Source organism: Vulpes vulpes, chromosome 1 (assembly GCF_048418805.1).
Source record: "Vulpes vulpes isolate BD-2025 chromosome 1, VulVul3, whole genome shotgun sequence".
Lineage (NCBI taxonomy): Eukaryota > Metazoa > Chordata > Mammalia > Carnivora > Canidae > Vulpes > Vulpes vulpes.
Genome location: NC_132780.1, coordinates 155,934,753 through 155,955,380, shown reverse-complemented (window position 1 = coordinate 155,955,380; position 20,628 = coordinate 155,934,753). Strand labels below are relative to the sequence as shown.

Below are 20,628 nucleotides of genomic sequence, written 5' to 3'. Positions count from 1 at the left end.
TGATAATCTGATCACAGATAATGCATGAAAGTTGAATTACATTTACCCCACAGATCTGAAATCCTATATAAACTGAAGAACCACTTATCCAATGAATAATTTTGAATGCCAAAGATTGGAATTAAAATCCAACTCAACAACTAACATAATGGAGACTCTCAGATTGTTTATTAACCATCTTAACTATGTCACTATTTACTCTTTGAGCTCAAAATATTCTGGTTCATGGTGTCACAGTGATTAAGCTGAAGAATTTTTTTTAACGTACTTCCGAGTGCAGACTTCCTTACTACTGATCATGGTTTAGATAATAAACTTGTTTTTCTGAGCAAAAATCATTATATCTTAACATGAAGGTACTAATATTCAGGCTGAAATTTCTTTAATTTCCAATCCCCTTATAAAAGTTTCCCTTTACTGCATTTTATCTAAGTAACTTCATTAACCAAAGGAGAAAAAAAAAATCACGGGGCTCAAGATTTAGGAGTCTAAAAAGCTGGTTTTCCTAACTTAGAACTATCTGGAATTACTTTTGAATAAAATGATAAATCAGATGTACAAAGAGATAAGTTACTCTTATCTTCAGAGATAAGTTACTTTTTAAAAGCTCTTAACCCACTGTTAGGTAAACTAGAGAGCTCACTTAAACATGTAATTTTCCTTTCATCTTCAGGTTGGTAATTCATGGTATGTTTGAAAGATTAAGAATAAAAAAGACAGGTATATTCTTTAATGAATTAAAGACTTTCTGCCAATTTTGCTAACAGTGGCACCCAACAATGCCAAAACTCATTTTAAAAACCTGTGTCCTAATGGGAAAATGCTTTACGGTAACACAATGCGTGATAATGGCCAACTCTCTAAATAATTAAGAGGTTTTAAGGTTGAAACTATTTTTTTAAAAAATCATTTTCAAACCTTCCAGGTCTTGAAAAAAGTCACAGTAAATACTCATTCCTCAACAGCACATTTCTCTCTTCCTCACGTACCCTTCTATTGTGTATCAAACTACTGATGTGCATTAAGTAAACTTGACTTTGTGTTTGATTCACCATTCTTTACCCTAACTAGTAATGCCTATGCTAGCTTTATCCAGTAAGTAATCACTTACCCAAAATGATGGGGGGGGGGGGGGGGGGGGAGGGCACGAAAGACACAAAACAAGAAAACCTCCTTTTCTCATGTAAAAAAAAAACCAAAACCACAATTGTTTTGGATTTGTAAGCCAGAAGGAAAACTCAAACCATATGGTATTTGCAAGATAAAAATGGTCTATCTAGGCTTGGGGAGATTTTAGATGGGTCCATGTTCCAATGATACATATCTTCCAGCCAATAAAGAGTTTGGAAAAATGCAAGTGCACAGTTTTTCTCTTTCAGGTTGCAAAGTTATAAAAACTATTTCTTGAGAGCGGGTGGGTACATGTATTTCTTTGAAATACTGAAGGAAAGCTAGCAGTTGTTTCCCTTTATTTCCACTATCAGAGCTACATTTTGATTCCTTCAAAGCAAGTCTAGACTAGTTTCAATAAGACACTACTTAAAAACCCATACATCGTGGCCATGGCTATGTGTTTAACCCATATTCAAATCTAAATATCAAATAATAAAACGCGTGTTAAAAATGACAAATTCTTAATCAGGAAAGTTGTTTTATGACAAAACTCACTAGGTAATTGTATTTCATCATGCTTTATTTCAAGTCTACTTTGGAAATGTTTCCTGAAACTTGAGGCTCTGAAAAGCAAATCTCTAGTGCCATCTCCAGAGGTATCTTAATAGCTTAGGATTTTAGAAAAAGATAATGCAGTTAAATAAAATTCTGAAAAATCACTGATAAAAATAATTTCCACATGTCCTAGGGAAAAATAAAACTAATTCAACTTGAAAGTAAAACTGATTTTGCAAAAATGTAAATATGGATCATTTCTAGGTCTAAAAATTAGAAGTACTACAAATTTTACGAACTATAAAAAAGGCCTATCACAAAGAATATTTTCTTCACTTTTTGTATTACTCCTCATGGTTTTAAAATGTGTGTGGTGGGTAGTATGAATCACATAGCTAACAGAATTACCCCATTTCCCACTCTGGCCTTGAATTTCTGATTACTAATAGGCAAAATCACTTAAGGAAAAGACTATAAGCTGGATGTTAAATATTTCACTTAAAAAAAAAAAAAAGACTAATGCTGTATGGAGTTTACCAATGGATCGGTTAAGTAAACCAGGCAAGTATGAATCAGTTAATTGGGAGAGTTCAGAAATAGGTCATGTTCTTCTACTGCTAAGTGTTCATACACAAAATTTAAAAATAAAAAACCTAACTCTAAGACAAAAACTAAAATTCTAATCTTTTTGGCATAAACCAAAAAGAAAGAAATTTTCAAGTTCCTTCAAAGTAAATCACAAAGGCAAGTAACATCTAAGAACTCCTGTTCCTAGCAGATTTGTGTTACAATAATAATGCACCTGTTACAAGATGGGTCTTCAGTTCGGTTACGTGTGTGACAATCTATTACTGTGAATGTATATACATTCACGGTTTTCTAAAATGATTCTATTCCACATAAACATTCACTGTTTTTGTCACTAACAATCTAATCTGCAGATAAAAATCCATGAATCCATCCTGCTATGGAGGATTTGTTTTTAAATTTCATCCAATGCACTAAATATCTACAGCTGGGCAAGAAACTGCAATACAAACTAAAAATGTAAACACCTGGAGAAATACCAGAAACTGCAATAGGTAATATAAAAAGACACACTTCTTCCTTTCTAAAATGCTAATTAGCTTATGTAAACATAAGTCCAAAGACCTTTTTTTAAAAAATGAGTATTAAGTAGTCCTGTTTTTTTAAATAATAAATATACTTTGCTATAAGGCTGAATGAGGAAAATAAATGGAAGCAAAAACAACAGCTTGATGTGTAAATTAAGAGTCCATACCTACTGTCTTTAGGATATATACAGAAGTTCCTTATGGTTAAATATTTATTACATTTGGTGATTCCATCAACAAATCTATATTTAAAAATATAATTTCCAACTGGAATCACAGACAAGGATGCTAACTTCAGTTGTAATATGTGTAAAATGCCGAAGTTCTTAAAATAGTCCTAACAGAAGCAAAACTATCACAAGTGTTAGAAAAATGTCATATTAACACTAGCTTTTCAAATGGCTACTGCATGAAATGGATGAAAATTATTTACAGATATGCCATTCCTAATAAATTCATAGTCTTACACATGGATTAAAATAGGAAATTTACATGCTGTATGCCAGGTATATTTTTTGAGTAAATTCAATGTATATAAGCATGATATATCAAAAAAGTAGTGAAGGCTAGTTAATATGTAAAGAAAAAACAATCACTTAGGCTTCTTTATTCACAAAATTGAAGTAATGTGAAATGTTGCTTCCCAAATTGACTGTTTCCAATGTCATTATAATAGTATTCATGTTAACCACATAGGGTAAACTCAAAATCCCTACGTATCTAATATTCTAAATCATTTTCCACACTGAGGCAAAATAAACTCTAGGTTTTATAGAGCAGATACAAAAGGTGGCCTGGGAGTGGGGGAACCACAATATGGCTTAACATTCAATCTTCATTTTAGGAAAGTAACTGTTGATTGTTCTTAAGTTTGGAGCCATTGTTAAAAAGCCTGGGCAAACTCCTGAGGATCAGGCCATCAGAAGAGCTTATCTGCAACAAAGCTACACAGTAACATACTTAACATGACTTCCAATTCTAGGTCCAAATTTCATTTTAGAAACTCAATTCAAGTTAAGGCTCCTATTCCATATGTCAGTGTAATGATTTTTAGAATATTCTGGCAGAGAGAAAAGTGCTGGCTTAAAAGAATACTTAAAAGCACCACTCAGCCCTTAATACTGAAAATTAAACAGGCCCATTTTAGCATATCTGAATAAGGTGCTTAAAAAAAATCTTAAAAAACACATATGTGAGGAGAAATGTAGCACTATATTCAAATAAAACACAAAAACTGGAATATGTTGTTATAAGGAGTAACCACTGACTAAAAATAGGACATGGGCTGAATCATAAATGAAGACATAAAACTGTATTATGTCTTTGACATAACAGTTGACATAAAACTTATTTTTTACAGAATCCCCCAGGAACTCCCAACCACTCTCCCCAACCACCACCTCCCACACCAAAATAATCACACAACATACTTTACTAAATTGTCCCTACCTAAAAAGTTTCATTTTTATGTAATCTGATAGTGCTGGGAAAAGTCATCCTAATATTTACTTTCATGAGTAAGGATAATATTACAATGTGCAAGTTATAATGTTCTTTTATGTCAATGTTGATAGAAGTTCCAACAGCAATCTCAACACTTGAACAGGATAATCTTGTAGCTGCAAACTCCACTTCATCTCCTGTTTTCCTTTTCTTAAAAAGCTAGCAAATAAAAAATACATGGGGGAGGGTCGGGCAGTGTCAAAAAGCTATACAACACCGAATCCTAAAATCACAAGATTAGAATTCACAAGAAATCCTTCAAATCCCTAAAACGTTCAAAAAAGAAATACAGGTTTTCTCTCTATTCTGCATTACATACACAATTCACCTGAATAATTTAACAGTTGTTTTAGCTACCAAACTTCATTCTAAGGTCAAGTCTGATAGTTATGAAGTGGTGGTATTTAAGTCATGGTAAGTAAGCTTCATTTACAAAAAAGAAAAAAAAATCTTCAAAAGAAAAATAGAATTTCCATTATGACCTTTATACTTTATTACTAGTTCTGCTCATGCCAAATAAAATAATATATAACTTACAGACCCAAAGCAGTATAACAATTTTCTGATTAGCAGCAAGCTCTTTTTCCTCTTTCAGATGCAATAACTAAACCACACTCTCTAACTGGTTACAATAACAAAATATTTCCATATACCAGCCATTGGTCAGGCTATGCTTTTTTAAATGTTCTGGGATGATATATTTATAAATTCAGTGGCTTCAACTTTCTATCATTTATCCAGGATTGATGAGGGTTTTTTTTGCTTCTGTAAGTCTTTGTATGTTATGTAATTTCTTTCTATAAAAAATTCTCACATAACCACACCCTAAAAAGCAATTTCTCTTTAATGTACCTCTCTCTCTCTCACAGTCACAGACACACACACACACACACACATACACACACACCTGTTGCCATGTGGTTTTTTGCAAAACCCACACTGCTTGCTGGGAGTCCACATATATTTGCTTTCAAGTGAAGAACTATGATCTGAGCCTTCTCTTTTTATAGTAGCTATGTTGTCTGGAATGAACAATGGTGGCTCATCCAAAGAAAAACTTTTGCTGCTTCTTCTTTGGCGGGGTTGTAGGTTCTTCTCAGGTTTTTTAAGCTTCAGTTTATCTTCCTCCTTAAAATGCTCTACACCACCTGTATGTTCAAGCTCTTCCTTCACATGACTATTGGTTTTCATTGCTGCAGCCAGCTGTTGGGGCTTATGGCATTGTTTCTGGATGGAATGTAATAAATGTCCAGTTTGTGTAGGATGAGGGGGTTCTTTAGAGCAACCAGGGTGACCATGAGGCTTATCACTCAAAGAATGAGTTAAGGGTTTGGAAACCTGCACTAAATTTTGATCTTGTGATGTTTTTTTCAATATAGAATGAGCTTGATTTTTCACAGATTTAACACCAGAATTGCAACTCTGAATTTTTGAATCCTTCTCAATTTGTTTTTTTCTCACTTTGACCGGCCTATGAAAATTTTGCTGAGATTCTGGTTCATCAACATTTCGTTTCACACTCTTGACATTAATTTTAGTTTTGTTATGTATTAATTCATGCTTTCCTGCAACAATTTTTTTCAGAGTATCTGTGGTCATGTTTTGCTTAGAATGAATTATAGGTTTTGTTTGTTTGGATTTTACAGTTTTTGACTCTAAGCAAGAAACACTACTTGACTGGCTGTTTCTGTCATCCTGAAGGTTTGCTATTTCATGAGGCCCCATTTTAATACTTTCAACAATATTCAACTGTTCTGAATTTTGGTCAGGTGCATCGCAAATAGCATTTTCTAAAATATTACTTTCTGGTTCAAAAGTATTAGTATCAACCATCTCTAAGTTTGAGTTATTAAATTCTGTGTTCTCCAACTGCTTATCATTAGACTCTGTGTCTTTACAATAACCCAATGGTTCTATTTCATTTCTTTGAAAGGAGTTCTTAGCTTTATCAGAAACTTCCATGGTATTCTTCAATTCCAAATTACATTCATTTACTTCATCCACAGAACAAGACAAACCTACAAGGTTCTTTTCAGTCTTATCTGGATTTGTACAAGCCACAGCATCAGAAAGAGAAGCAGAAGATGCAGCTTCCTCAATAATTTGGTCATCTTCATGGGATAATTTTATTGTCTCATTTGATTCTTGTTCAACTTTTCCCTTTTCCCTCACTTCTTCAACAACAGTGACATCTATTTTATCAGAAATAGAATCATTCTGTTCTTCTTTATCTGAAAACTTAAACAGTGGGCTAGTAACAGTCTTGACTTTACATTCCATCAGAGCTTCATTTTTCTTTTCTTCAATACTAACACAAGTCTCTGAAATGAGTGAACAATTTAATTCATGAGATGGCACATTTGCTTCTCCCTGATTATTACACTCCTGCTTAGAATCTAATCCAGCTTCATCCTTCATTTCAAGACAAGGTGACACTGAAGAATGACTTGAAGACACGGATACTTCTGGTACCACTTCAATTTGTCCAATATGTCGGCTGCTCCTTCTGCTCTCCTTATGGTACTCAGGTTTAGGTGACACAGAAACTTCTTTAATCTGACACCTTTCTGGATGTTTCACCCCTGCTTTAGGGGCAGATACAGTCTTCCCAGATGCCTTTTTTGTGCTATTTAAAGGTGCTGCATTTGAACGCTTGGCAATAGTGCTTTGTCGCAAACTTCTTACTTGTTCTATCACAAGGGAAAAAAATAAATAAAAATAACTTAGCTATTTTGCCATGTGTTTTTATTTCAATACAATTTAGAATATCACTTCTTTATTCTGAGCTATAAATTTGCATATTTCAATGAAAATGTACTGAACAGTTACACACGATGCTCATCACATATTATACATACATACACACATACACACACACACACACATACCTGTTAAATTTTGTATTTATCAAAGTTCTATAAATTCTGGCAGGAGAAAAAACTACAAAATTCAGACTGATACCCTTTACTAGAAAGCAAGAATGTTTATAACAAGTTTCTATAGTAACTAAGCTAGGAGTAAAATAAGTAAAATGAGCTTCCTTTACATTAATGCCCATCATAAAACAAGACTATCATACAGTTTTAAACACTAAATATCTTTTTTCTAACATTTAATACCTTTTTTTAAAAAAAAGATTTTATTTATACAGAGAGAGAGAGAGGGAGAGGCAGAGACACAGGCAGAGTTGGAGAAGCAGGCTCCATGCAGGGAGCCCCGACCTGGGACTCGATCCCGTGTCCCCAGGATCATGCCCCAGGCCCAAGGCAGTGCTAAACCGCTGAGCCACCGGGACTGCCCCATTAAATACCTTTAAATAAATAATACCGAACAAGTTCAAGTACCAGTAAAATATGAACTAGACCACCTATCACAAACAACAGGATCTGTGTATTTCAAAACAGTCTCACAAGAACTCTTAACTCCTTTATATGAATGCTTCACTTGTATTACCATTTTAGCATACAAGCTATTCCTAAGAAATGAAAGAGAAATTACAAACAAAAAAATTTAAGCCAAGAAAATATTATCATGAAAGAAAGTAGGGAAGGTATGAGAATAATTTAATAAAGCTTCCCACCTTTAACAATATTCCTAACAAAGAATCCCCATGTGAGTTTTTCCTCTTTTCCCTATCTGGATACACCCTCCAGGAGAACATATGGAGTCAAAAGAAACTAGAAAGAAAGAGAGCTGAAGTAGATTCATTAACTAGAAAAACCCACAAACTAAAATACAGAATCAGCTATTTCCAATTCTATGCACATCCAATGCCTCCAAATAAACTCTGCATGAACACTGAACACTATCAGATTTAAAAAAAAAAAAAAAATATGCACCAATACCTAAAACACTCACTTATTTGTCATATACCACTAAATTCTTAAAGAAGGTATCACATGTCTTCATTTGTCTTTAACAGTTCTAGGTGACACCCAAGGTCTCAATGTGATTATCAATAGCACACTCTTTTTCTCTCAAAAGTGTCCTAGTTTAAACAAAAAATTATTCGGTCATCCTAGTTTTAGAGACCCTTTCTAATTTCCCTAGAACTCAGCACAGCATTTCATCATTAGGTACGTACTCAACAATTTTTTTAAATTAGTGTGGATTATTAACTGTTTATCACATGCTCAGATATGTAACATTTCTAAATAACTAAAAACTTAATGGTTTGTTAACATCTGGATATTTTTATATATTTTTTATATATTTTAAGCTTTGAAGCTGTCGCCTGTAATAATTTACAGCTCTACTTTATTTGTCTGCCTTGAAATAAAATAAATGAACTTGTAACACCCATTATCTAGGTTGTTGCTAAAACTGACGAATAGCATATGCAACTATAAAAGTAATTAAAATGAAAAAAACGTTTTCCAGTAGTAACTGATTTATTGAGCTAAAGATCAAGTTGTTTTTCTACTCTAAATATAAACTGCCTTAGTTTGAATTCTGGTTGAATAGGCCAACATTAATCATTTGTCCATAATGTTCATCCTCCTCTTTTCATTACTCAAAGTCACAAGTATTACCAAATAACAGATTTTAAAAACTGATTAAAAATATAAATTGAGGGTAGAGAGCCTGGGTGGCTAAGTCGGTTAAGCATCTGACTCTTGATTTCAGCTCAGGTTGTGATCTCAGGGTCATGAGATCAAGCCCCCATGCAAAAGGCTTCACGTTCAGCTCAGAGTCTGCCTCAGTTTCCTTCCCCTTCCTTCTTCTGCCCCCTCTGTTTCTCCCCATGCTCACTCTAAAAAAAAAAAAAATCTTCAAATACACACGTGTGTGTGTGTGTATAAAAATTGAGGAAAAGATGATAAATACATGCATCTAACTTTAAAATCCACTTCTGAAAACCCCACACTAATGCTATACAAAAGGCATAACTCTAACGTGAAAGGAAGAGGAGAAAACAGTGATAGTTTTGGATGCCAAACAAGAGATGCTCAAGAAGTAACTGATATAGGAGACCCAAAAAAAAAAAAGACAAACTCTAAGAACACAGTGTCAGCAAGAACCAGTATCATGGATACCTCTAAAGGGTTAGGAATTGGTGACCCCAGATGATTCGAAAGTGTGGATGGAGGCAAGCAGTTAAAATGAGATGAAAGCTGTTTAAGAAGCAGTTAGACCCCTAGCTCCTTCTCTCCCACTCCATCTGCCAGGCAACTGCCCTTTCCTGGTCCTAATCCAAGACTGAAAGCTTGCTTCTGTAAGAGAACAAAACAGGGTTTCTAGACTAAGGAACATCAGGCACAGATAAAAGTGGCAGTAAAGTACGCTGAAATTTGTGACATTAGGTGAATTTATATATATCGAAACCTGAGATACCCTGTCAACTTCCCTAAAAGGTCCCCATAACATGCTACCAATCTAATGAGCCTAAGGGAATAACCCTAATTCTGACATCAGAGATTCCTTTAAAAAAACAAAAAACAAAAAACAAACAAAAAAAACAAAACACCATCCCAAGAAGAACAAAAAAAAAAAAAAAAAAAAAAACCCATGTAACCAGATAATAAAACAGTGAAGCTCACAGTAGACAAAATCCAACCCACCCAGTCTTTTAAGTGTTAACCTTTTAGACAGTTTTAGTTCCATACTCTTGAACATGAGTAAACAATCAAGGATCACAGTTTAGAAAAGGCTCTAACGTGAAAGATGGGCAAGGGGGAAACAACATGGAGAAAAAAGAAACTATAATGATGAAAGGAGATTTAAAAAAGACAGCAGAGGATATTGTGTCTATGAAACAAGACCACAATACTACAAAAAGGACAATTCCCAAAACAAAAAAATTCAGAAATTAGAAATATAAAATTTGATGGAAAAGCTGGAGGATAAACATGAAAAAACTTTACCAAGTAGAGGAAAAAGACAGAGGTACAAAGTTGGCAAAATAAAGAAAATGGAAGGGCCAGTCCCTCCTAATACTTGAATAATGGGCTCCAGAAAGAGCTGAGAAAACAGAGTAACTACCAATGAAATAATACAAAAAATTTCCCCAGAATTGAATAATACTTTTTGTGCTAAAGCATCCATGGAGTACCCAGAGCTCAATACTTAAAATACACTAATACCAAGACACATTATCAAAAATATCAGAGGTGCCTGTGTGACTCGGTTAAGCTTCTGCCTTCAACTCAGGCAAGGGATCGGGGTGCCATCAGGCTCCTTGATCCGTGGGAAGCGTGTTTCTCCCTTTCTCCCTCCCTCTACTTGTGCCTGCACTTTCTCTCAAATAAATAAATAAAATCTTAAAAAAAAAAATCAAAACACTAGAGCTGAAGAGGAAGACTCCACAAACTTCAAAAAAGTAAATAACATACCAAAAAAGAAATAAAAAGAATCAGCATAAACTTCTCAACAACACTGAAATCAGAAGAAAGTAGAGGAACACTTTCAAATTTCTGAGGGAAAATTATCTCCAACCTTGAATTCTATGAAGTATAATTCCAATGTGAGACCAAATTAAATACATTTGCAGACACACAGTTTTAAAATAACATGCCTCCATGTTCCTTTTTCACAGCAGAAGTGTCACCAAAATGAAGGAACTAAGCCAAAAAAAGAGGAAGTAAGAACTACAATGCCAAACAGAATCATCATCAGAATAGTATAGGAGATCCCTGGATAATAGCTATGCATCAGGCTTTTTGCAGGGCTAACAAACCAGCACACATGGGAGCAGATGAGAAAGCTCCAGGAGACTTATTCTATAAAATGAAAATGACAGAATATCTGATATGCAGAAGTATTTTTTTAAATGTATTTTTTTTTATTATTATTTATTTACGATAGAGAGAGAGAGAGAGAGAGGCGCAGAGACACAGGCAGAGGGAGAAGCAGGCTCCATGCACCAGGAGCCCGATGTGGGATTCGATCCCGGGTCTCCAGGATCGCGCCCTGGGCCAAAGGCAAGCGCCGAACCGCTGCGCCACCCAGGGATCCCCCTGCAGAAGTATTTTTATGAAAGATTTAGACAACCAGCAAAGTAGTTGGGGTGTTATTACTGATATGTACACAGAAAACTGTGTACAAATGTACAAAACTATAAGCAAAGGAACAACAGAAACATTTATTAAATCAGAAAGACAAAAGGTTGTATAGGAAAAAGTAACTTTAGTTTATTAAATTGATCTCTAACAGCATACAGAGTCCGAAAACATAAATAATAACTACTAATCTAACAAAACTATGTATTAGAAGGATGAGAAAATGTACTTTTGTGTAATGTGGACAAGAGAACAAACACTGAATTCATCATCCAGAGTGGCAAGTTGATAAATACCTACACATTAGAATAATCAAAAAGTAGCAATATACATTATTACTTACAGACATGAAAGTAAATACCAAAAAATTAGTAAAACCAGCTGGTAGGTTAATAATGATTTCCTCTAGGGAAGGAAAATAAGCATCAGAAAGTTAAAGAATTAGTCAACCCTTTAAATTTTGTAAATATATAATTTCAATAAAAAATTTTAAAAATTAAACCAACAAATTGATATAATCTCAAAACTGATTATCAAAATGCTCAGACTAGTAAACATCATGAAAATATCTCTGCTTAGCAAGTTTACAAACTATCACATCTGTTCCTATACCTTTGATTTTCTAGCTCAACCTTCCTAGAAGGATTACCTTGTGCCATTAAACGAGGTGATTTTCTTGGTGACCTCACTGAATTTTCTTCTACTTTGTCCCTCAAATTCCTGTTAGGTAAAATCAGTTCTTCTTCATCAATGGTATCATTGCCACTTTCTTTAACGACTCCTTCGTCCATAATATCGTCAAGACCAACAACTAGAGAAAAAACAAAAACAAGAAAATTAATTTTTAAAAATACTGAATACCTTAAGTATTTAAAGGCAGTTACAGAAAACATTGTGAGACATTTTAATGCAATACTACACTACACAGTCTTGAAAATCTAGGTCTGTTTCTATTATGTGATATTGCCACTATCAAGCTCCCAATTCAGCTTTACAAACTTTTTATTACTTTTATGAGGTAACTAGTCAGAGTAGCTAGGATTGTTCTTGATTTGACCTCCACTGTCACTCTCACTTTTTATTCACTGTACCTCTGTGAACATCATAAACAACTACACTTGAAATACTCAATTATCCCAATTTTGGTTAGAGTAGTATAAAAGTTTAATGCCTTGAAAAGCCTGTGATTCTAATTTGATGCTAGACCCAAAATATTCTAGTCCTAAGTATAATTCTATTACTTAAAGATTTTATACTACATGTGCAGAAATATAAGTACACCTTTAAGTGGTAGCAAAAAAATATACACAGAGAGAAATGAAAAACATCATCTAACTTCCCCCTCTCCCAAATGCTAAGAAGTAAAATGGTAGGTGCATAGCTATATAATTAAATTACCTTCTACTCAAATGAGAGAGCATTTCATTAAATGGGGAGGGAGAAAATATGGGAAAGGATCGGGGACACTAAAGAAAATATAAACACTGTATTCACATTGTCATTGGGTTTATCTCTATATATAACAATTTTATTTAACTAGCTGATGATATATAATTCTAAATATGCAGCTATATGAAATCTTGTAAAAAGAATGTGATTATTTAGATCAGAAGGCCTGGATTCAAATCCCAGCTAAAACACTTAAATAAAACTTGACCAAGTCACTTAACCTCTCTACTAGTTTCTTTATCTCTAAAATGAGAATAACAATACCTGTCCTACCTACCTCACAGGGCTGTTGTGAGGATCAAGTGAGATGATGTATGAGAACTCACTTTGTAAACTTTAGAGCACTATACAAATGTTAGTTATTATCTTCATCCTAGGGGTTAGAAGGAACCTCAAGAAGTTATCTAGTCCTCATCTTTGTATCCAAGAAGAACTTCAATTAAAAGAGCTCAACAAGATAGTGGTCTATCCTAAAATTTAAAGAGAACAAAATTCTTTATAAATATACTTTCAAATGGTACAATCTTTTTGAAGAGCACTTTGACAACAAACAAGAATAATGAAACTGCTTATATACTTTGACCAATAAATTATAAATAGAATAAATTATGGGAAAAAAAGCTGGCTACAAAACACTGTGATCTTTGTTAGTAAAAAACAAATGCATGTGTATGTACATTTAGACAAACAAAAAAAGATTAGCAGAAAATAGATGAAAATTATGTTATTCTATAAAAGATAGTATACTTTTTTCCTGTTTTCCGTATTTCTTGCTATATACATGTATTACTCTCAAAAATAGTCTATGCTTCAATCACTATTCTACACCCTGAAAGCTTAGAGAAGAATATACTTCAGGAAAATGCATCAGGACTCACTTAAGATAGAATTACAGGAGAAATGACCGGGAAGTTCAGTCAGAAGGCTCATCATGATGAAATACTTATGCTGTGACACATTCACACACATTCTCAAAAAATTTTTAATATTCATTCAAAAATGGAAAATTTAAGACTACTTTTCATATCAATTTTATATAAAAGCATATATACAATATATGCATTACAAACATACATAAATAGAAATGGATAGGGGAAAAAAAGCTCTGGAGTGTTATCAGTGATTATCTCTAGTGGTAAGGTAGACAAAGAATTTAAGTTTTTTATATCGTTTTACTGTCTCTGTGTTTTCCAACTTTTCTACAATCAGTGTGTATTTTGTATTATAATCAGGAGAGAAAAAGGAAAAACTCAAAAGAGGAAAATAGTCCAGGAGAAGAGCAATTGAAGCCTGATTAATAATGTTTGTTGACAGGGAGTGAAAAAGTATGTTCTGAAATTCAGGACTATATTGCAAAGCAAAAATCAAAGGGAGTTAGAAAGCCAAATCCAAAGGTCAATTATTAGGTTTTATCCTACTCCATTTCCTAGTAGCCTCCCCATGTAACTGACCCATCTCCCCTTCCTGAATCCCTTTCTCCTCATTTAGCTTTTGAACATCAACAGCTTCCTATATCTCACTAGCTACTTCTCAATATCCTTTGATAGTGCTTCCTTTTCTTGAGGAAGAGATCTACACACTGGCTTAAGGGTTCAGTCCTTCCCCATCTCTCTTCTTTATCTACACACAAAACCTGTTAAGTGATCTCATCCAGTACCATCCACACTTGGATGACTCAAAATTATTTTCTCCAGCTCCAAGCTCACATTTGACCTCTGGAAGAATACAATTTGACATCTCCACTAGCTCTAATGGGTATCTCAAGGTTAGCATACTAAAAATAAACACTGCTTCTACCCATCCCTCTTCAATAAAACTGCCCCTCTTAAGATATTCCTGGTACTGGAACCTCCATTTACCCTGATGTTCAAACCCATAACTTTAGAATTTAGCTCCTTTCTCCTCATATACCACATCCAAATGATCAGCATATTCTGCTAGTTCTATCTATAAAACATAATCACTCAGGATGCCTGGGTGGCTCAGTGGGTTAAGCAGGCCAGCTCTTGATTTCGGCTCAAGTTATGATCCCGGGGTCCTGGGATGCAGCCCTGCATTGGGCTCTGCACTCAGCTGGGAGTCTGCTTGAGAATTCTCTCTCCCTCCTCTCCTACTCCCCCCCACCCCACCTCAGGCGCGCGCACTCTCTCTCTCTCTCTCTCTCTCACACACACACACACACACACACACTTCTTTAAAATAAATAATTTTTAAAAAAATAATAAATAAATAAAATCTATCACTCATCTAACCATTTGCCACCTCCACAGCTAACATTCTACTCAAATTACCATTATCTCTTATCAAAACTATACGATAACAGTGTCTCAGGTTCTTCTACTGACAAACACTCCCCATACACTCATCTCTCTCACACACACACAGCTTACTTCCCACACAGTCACACTGTGATCCTTCTAAAACATGAAGTCCTATCTTGTTATCATTCTTCTGTTCAAGACCCTCCAAACTCTTACCACAGCACTTAGATTTATATCCAAAATCCTAGCCAGAGACCACAGGATCCTAAGATTTTCCCCAGCCTACTTCTCTATGACTCACTCTACTCCAGTCACGCTGGCCTTTGCTGACACAGGAAAACCTAAGATCATCTCAGAGTCTTTGTACTTGCTATTCCCTCTGTCTGGGGTGCTTTTCTTCCAGATATGCATGTGACTCACTCTTGTCAAGTTTTACCCAAATATCGTCTTCTCAAAGAAACTTTTCATAACAATCTTAGCCAAAACAGCATACGCTCCCATCACTGCCTACTGACCATTAGTGTACTTTATCCTTTAAAACATGTTTCACACTACCTAACTAAATATTTGTTTATTAACTATCTTCTCCACTAGGATATAAGCTTACAAGTCACTCTCTTATTCGTTGCTGTAACTTCAGAACCTAGAATAATAACCTGGTAATACAGGAAACACTCCAGAAATATTTGCTGAGCAAAAGAATTAGGGAAAAAGGGCGGGGGGGCGGTCAGGAAATTTTAAATGTTGATGAGTGAAAGAAAAAAGGTTCTCACCAACCAAAAGAAAGAAGTTGGAAAGAATAAACATGGAAGTGAGGCACTGACTTCACTTTTTGGATATACTGATGATACAAAGAAAAAAAGCAGGCAAAAGAAGCATCAAGGTAATACAACATCACACACAAAAAAAGGGTAAGGAGAATTTCAATGAAGTACAGATCAGGAAGGTTATTACAGAGAAAAACAATGGAAGGAGAAAAATCCACTAATTTGACACACCGAAGCAGAGAATGAAATGACAAGAGGTAGAGAAAGAAAGAAAGAAAGAAAGAAAGAAAGAAAGAAAGAAAGAAAGAAAGAAAGACAGACAACTGCAGTCTTTTATTTTTAAGAAGTTTAATGGTAAAAGACAAAGGTGGACAAACAAGGAAGTTAAAGGGACAAAAGATGGTTTTTCTATGTAAATAACAAATGAGAAAGGGAAATGGAAGGAGGTGAGGCAAGGAGAATCACCTTTCGGAAACAGAGATGAGGGAATGGGAAGGGAGAGAGAATTTGGCAAAAAAAAAAAAAAAAAAAAAGAGGAGTGGGGCAGGAGGAGTGAGGCAGGAGGTAGAGAAAAGAAAGGGGAGGAAGGGAAAAATCAACAAAGATACTGCATGTTTGTATGTGCTAGAAAATAACTTAAAGGGTAAGTAATGCCTTGCGGTCCCATCATCATCATACAAAAACCCCCTAAATCAAAAACCTATGATTAGAATACCTAAGATTTCATTTGGGATATTTTTCAGAGTTGAAATTTCTAAGAATATAGCCTTTTCTATACTCCTGCTCTACTTGGCAACACATTTCCTTCACCTTGAGAAGCCCATCTTTACATTAAATCAAGTTCTACATGGTCTCTAATATTTCCAGGGCTCTCATCTGAACAAGGCCCCCAACAAGTAAAGAACCTACTTAACTTCTCTGTGCCTCAAATTCTTCAATAAAATGGAGAATATACTAGTGGGTCAGAGGGCTACTGTGATAATTAAATTAATATATATAAAACGCTTGGAAGTTAGGAAGCCCTCTATTAACTTGTTTCAGTCTCCCCCCTTAGATATCAAAACTTACGTATTCCTTCTTCCTCGCTGCTTTTCTTCAACTCTCCCTAGAACGAATCAAATTTTTAAAAGTATCTGAAATTTCTTTCTTCTAATCCAATCATCTGACTAAAGTAATTCACATTGCAGAATGAACTCTGTGGCAAAACCCTCCCAATTAGGTATTTGTGTTTTAAACAGTTTAATCGAACTGCTTCTGCTAAGAAAATGAAGAGAAGTAAAGGAGAATCTGGGCTGTTTTACCAACACTGCCTATTCTCAGGGACCTCCCACATCTCCTCCCTCCTGCCACAAGTATTTGATATCCACCTTTTAAATTCACTAAAATGGGAACTGTGGGTTATCAAAACAATGCAATGGCCCACATTCTTTAGGAGACAGTGTATGGTCATGCCATACAGAAAAACAATGTTTTTTCCTCCTTGCCAGATTTCCAGAATTAGATGCCACTCTCATTTTGAAATTTTGGCATAAAATATACTATCATACTCAGAAATCCTTGAGTTTGCATTCAGATCACATTAAAATTCCTCCCATCCTTATCCACAAATGGCCCTTATTAAATCTGCTGAGTTCTGGCGCCAGTCAAGTCTTATGTGAAGTCCTCCTGACACTATTACTTTATTCCAGACTATTTCCAATCTATCTTTTTGGGAAGAGGAGGTAAATCAGATAAAATAAAACCAAATGATTTGGAGTTAAACTTACTGAATTTCTCAACAACTAGGATTAGTTTAAATCACTTTAATACCATATAAAAGAGAGAACCACAAATACAGTTAAGAAATTCTTCATTTTTGACATGCCTTAATTAATGCTGGCAGTACAAAGGCCAATCTCAATTACTGTTAGTTCCTCAACATTTACTGTATTACAAAAGTTGGCATTAAATATCAGACTTGAGAAAAACCTAAAACCATGATGCTGCACCGTTGCAGCAAGAAGCTTTAGGGATCTATTTACAGGACTGATGAAGTAGAAAAAGAAATTATATGGGTATGTCCTCCTAACAGAGGCCCCACAGCTTTCTCCTCTAATACTGCAGAATACCACGCCACTATTTAGACTCGTTTCAGTGAGAGTTACTTCCTTCACGGATGATACACCTATTCATTCCTAAAAGAAGCTGTGGCATGATACATATCAGGCTGTAGGTTTACATAAAATGAACCATTTGGGGTAAATTTATCATTTTAGATATGAGACATTCCTAACTTGAAAAATACAAATATTGCTACTATGCATATACATCTTTTTTTCCTCTTCAATTCCTTCTCTACAATAAACTTTAAAATAGGGACGCCTGGGTGGCTCAGTGGTTGAGTGTCTGCCTTTGGCTCAGAGTGTGATCCCGGGGTCCTGAGATCAAGTCCCACATCGGGCTCCCTGCATGGAGCCCTCTTCTCCCTCTGCCTGTGTCTCTGCTTCCCTGTGTCTCTCATGAATAAATAAAATCTCAAAAAAAAACAAACACAAAAAACCAATGAACTTTAAAACATAGGTTTACTGAGTCAAAAAATGAAAATATACATACTTTACTATTTTATATATCTCATCATATAGTTTTCCATAAAGATATAAAGAATTTACAGTACAAAGAGCTTCATATTAATAAGAACTCACTGGCATAGAGTTTCAGATTTTTAAAAGAAAGAGTCACTAAAGAACCTTGAACACTTCACATATGTGTACTGCCTTTTTGTATTTCTTTAGCTCTGCCTACTCTCCCACTCAAGTGTAAAGGTGCTTTTCTCTCCAATGTTTATGAATTCTTTATATAATACCTATGTTACCTACCTGATGCAAGTATTTTCCCTTGTTTGCCTTATTTTAGTATTATTTGATGGCAATCTAAGCTCATTTTTCTTCAGAATGCTGTCTTCAGTTACTCTAATACTATTAAATTATCCATCCTTTCTAAATCATCAAATTTAGAAGGTGTAATTTAACACATTCTAAAGTCTTATATTTAAACATGCACAAATATTTCAACTTTTGCCAAACTCAACTTCATACTTTGGGTAAAACTTATTAGTATGTCTTGGAAAGGTGATTTTCTATCAAGCAAGTATAAAAGAGAGACACTGGGTTAAAGCAAATTAGAACAGTATTTTCCACTGCAGATCTTCAGTCTTCAATATGCTAAACAGGCATTGTATGAAGGAAAGAACTGCAAGCGGTATAATGTAATTGTTTTCCAGTTTTATATACTCTTACACACACACACACACACACACACACACACCCCAAACATACACCAAAATGCTAATAATGGTTATTTTAGAGATTTTTCCTTTTTCTTATTCATTTTCCAATCCATCTCATATAAAATAGTTTAAGAAAAAGAAGCTAGAAAGATACACATTAAACAAAGGCTTTCTATGTAGAGGGAAATAGTATCATTGGTGCCACTTATTTTTTTTTTTTTACCAAAGTTATAAATGTACACGGTTTTAAAGAGTTGTCTCTAGTTTCTAAAAACTTATTAGGAAAAACATTAATGCCCAGGACCCACTTCTCCATTTCTCCCACTAAACTTCAATTACCCCACTGGGAAAATGAAGACATGAACTCTTCATTGAAAGATTGCTGTAAAAACTGAATTAACTAATATAGCTTCTAAGACAGTGCATGGTATGTAAATAATAAGATCTTAAATGGTAGCAATTATTAATGTATCTTGGAAGATTTTTTCAACTAACTTTCTGTAGCCCTAAGTGCCCTGCATCTGACCCCTTCTCAACTGTCTAAATAATTTCTCTTATTGCCAAGATCACTCTATCAAGCTAATGTAAAAGTGAGATGGTAATCATTCCCTAAAAACTTAACATTTTAATTCCATCCTAGAATACTATAAATTACTTACCTTTCAGTCAATTCCTTTAAAAATATTTACTGAGAAAAAAAAATATTTACTGAGTACCTATTATATGTCACATGTTGGCCTAGATTATTCTAGGTACCAATGATACAGAATAGTTAAGATGAAATGACCTGGTTTCTTCAATAAATGAATATTGAGAAAGGGGATGGGAGGGGAAGGAACCTATATAGACTGATACATACTTGCATACTAACCAACTGGATGTATTAATCTTATTTCAATTCCAATTCAAACTTAAAGAAAATGTTTAGGGAACTGGGTAAAAATGAAAGCTCAATTTAAAAATATTAAAAAACTTTTTAAAAAAACATTTTGTTTATTTACTCATGAGAGACAGAGAGAGAGAGAGACAGAAACACAGGCAGAGGGAGAAGCAGGCTCCATGCAGGAAACTGGACGTGGGACTTGATCCCGGGTCTCCAGGATCGCACCCTGGGCTGAAGGTGGCGCTAAACCACTGAGCCACCTGGGCTGCCCAATATTAAGAACTTTTAGGCTGGGTAATAATATTGTGGCTATTTTTCTAAAATAAAGAATTTTTTTTAAGATTTTATTTATTTGAGAGAGTAAGCAGTAGAGAGAACATGAGTGGGGTGTAAAGGGCAAAGGGAATGCAATGTGGGGCTCGATCCCACAATCCCAGGATCTCAGGACCATAACCTGAGCAGAAGGCAGATGCTAACCAACTGAGTCACCCAAGCACCCCAATCCTTGTATTTTAAAGATACATGCTGAAATACTTACAAATGAAATTATAGGACTTCTGGGCTGTGCTTCAAATAATCTTGGGGCAGGGGGGTAGGTAAGGAGTAGGGTATAAATGAAATAAAACCAACTATTAACTGTTTAAGCTAAGTTACAGGTACATGGAGGTTGATTACACTATTCTCACTGCTTTGTTTGATGTTTTCCATAAAATGCAAAA

At 34.7% G+C, this 20,628-nt stretch overlaps 1 protein-coding gene across 10 annotated transcripts in view; it reads right to left on the bottom strand.

Annotated features, from left to right (window-relative positions):
• The window catches only part of PHF3 (PHD finger protein 3), a 76,377-nt gene that overhangs the window by 21,478 nt on the left and 34,271 nt on the right, over positions 1-20,628 (bottom strand). For 5 of the 10 annotated variants that reach the window (XM_025991116.2, XM_025991119.2, XM_072734950.1 and 2 more), the window contains 2 exons: positions 11,934-12,095; positions 5,194-6,976 (listed from right to left, as the gene is read on the bottom strand). In XM_025991116.2, the coding sequence (XP_025846901.1) occupies positions 5,194-6,976; positions 11,934-12,095 (1,945 nt within the window). Of the gene's footprint in view, positions 1-5,193; positions 6,977-11,933; positions 12,096-13,010; positions 13,204-20,628 lie in introns of all 10 variants that reach the window. The other 5 variants (XM_072734979.1, XM_072735001.1, XM_072734989.1 and 2 more) reach the window with 2 other exon arrangements.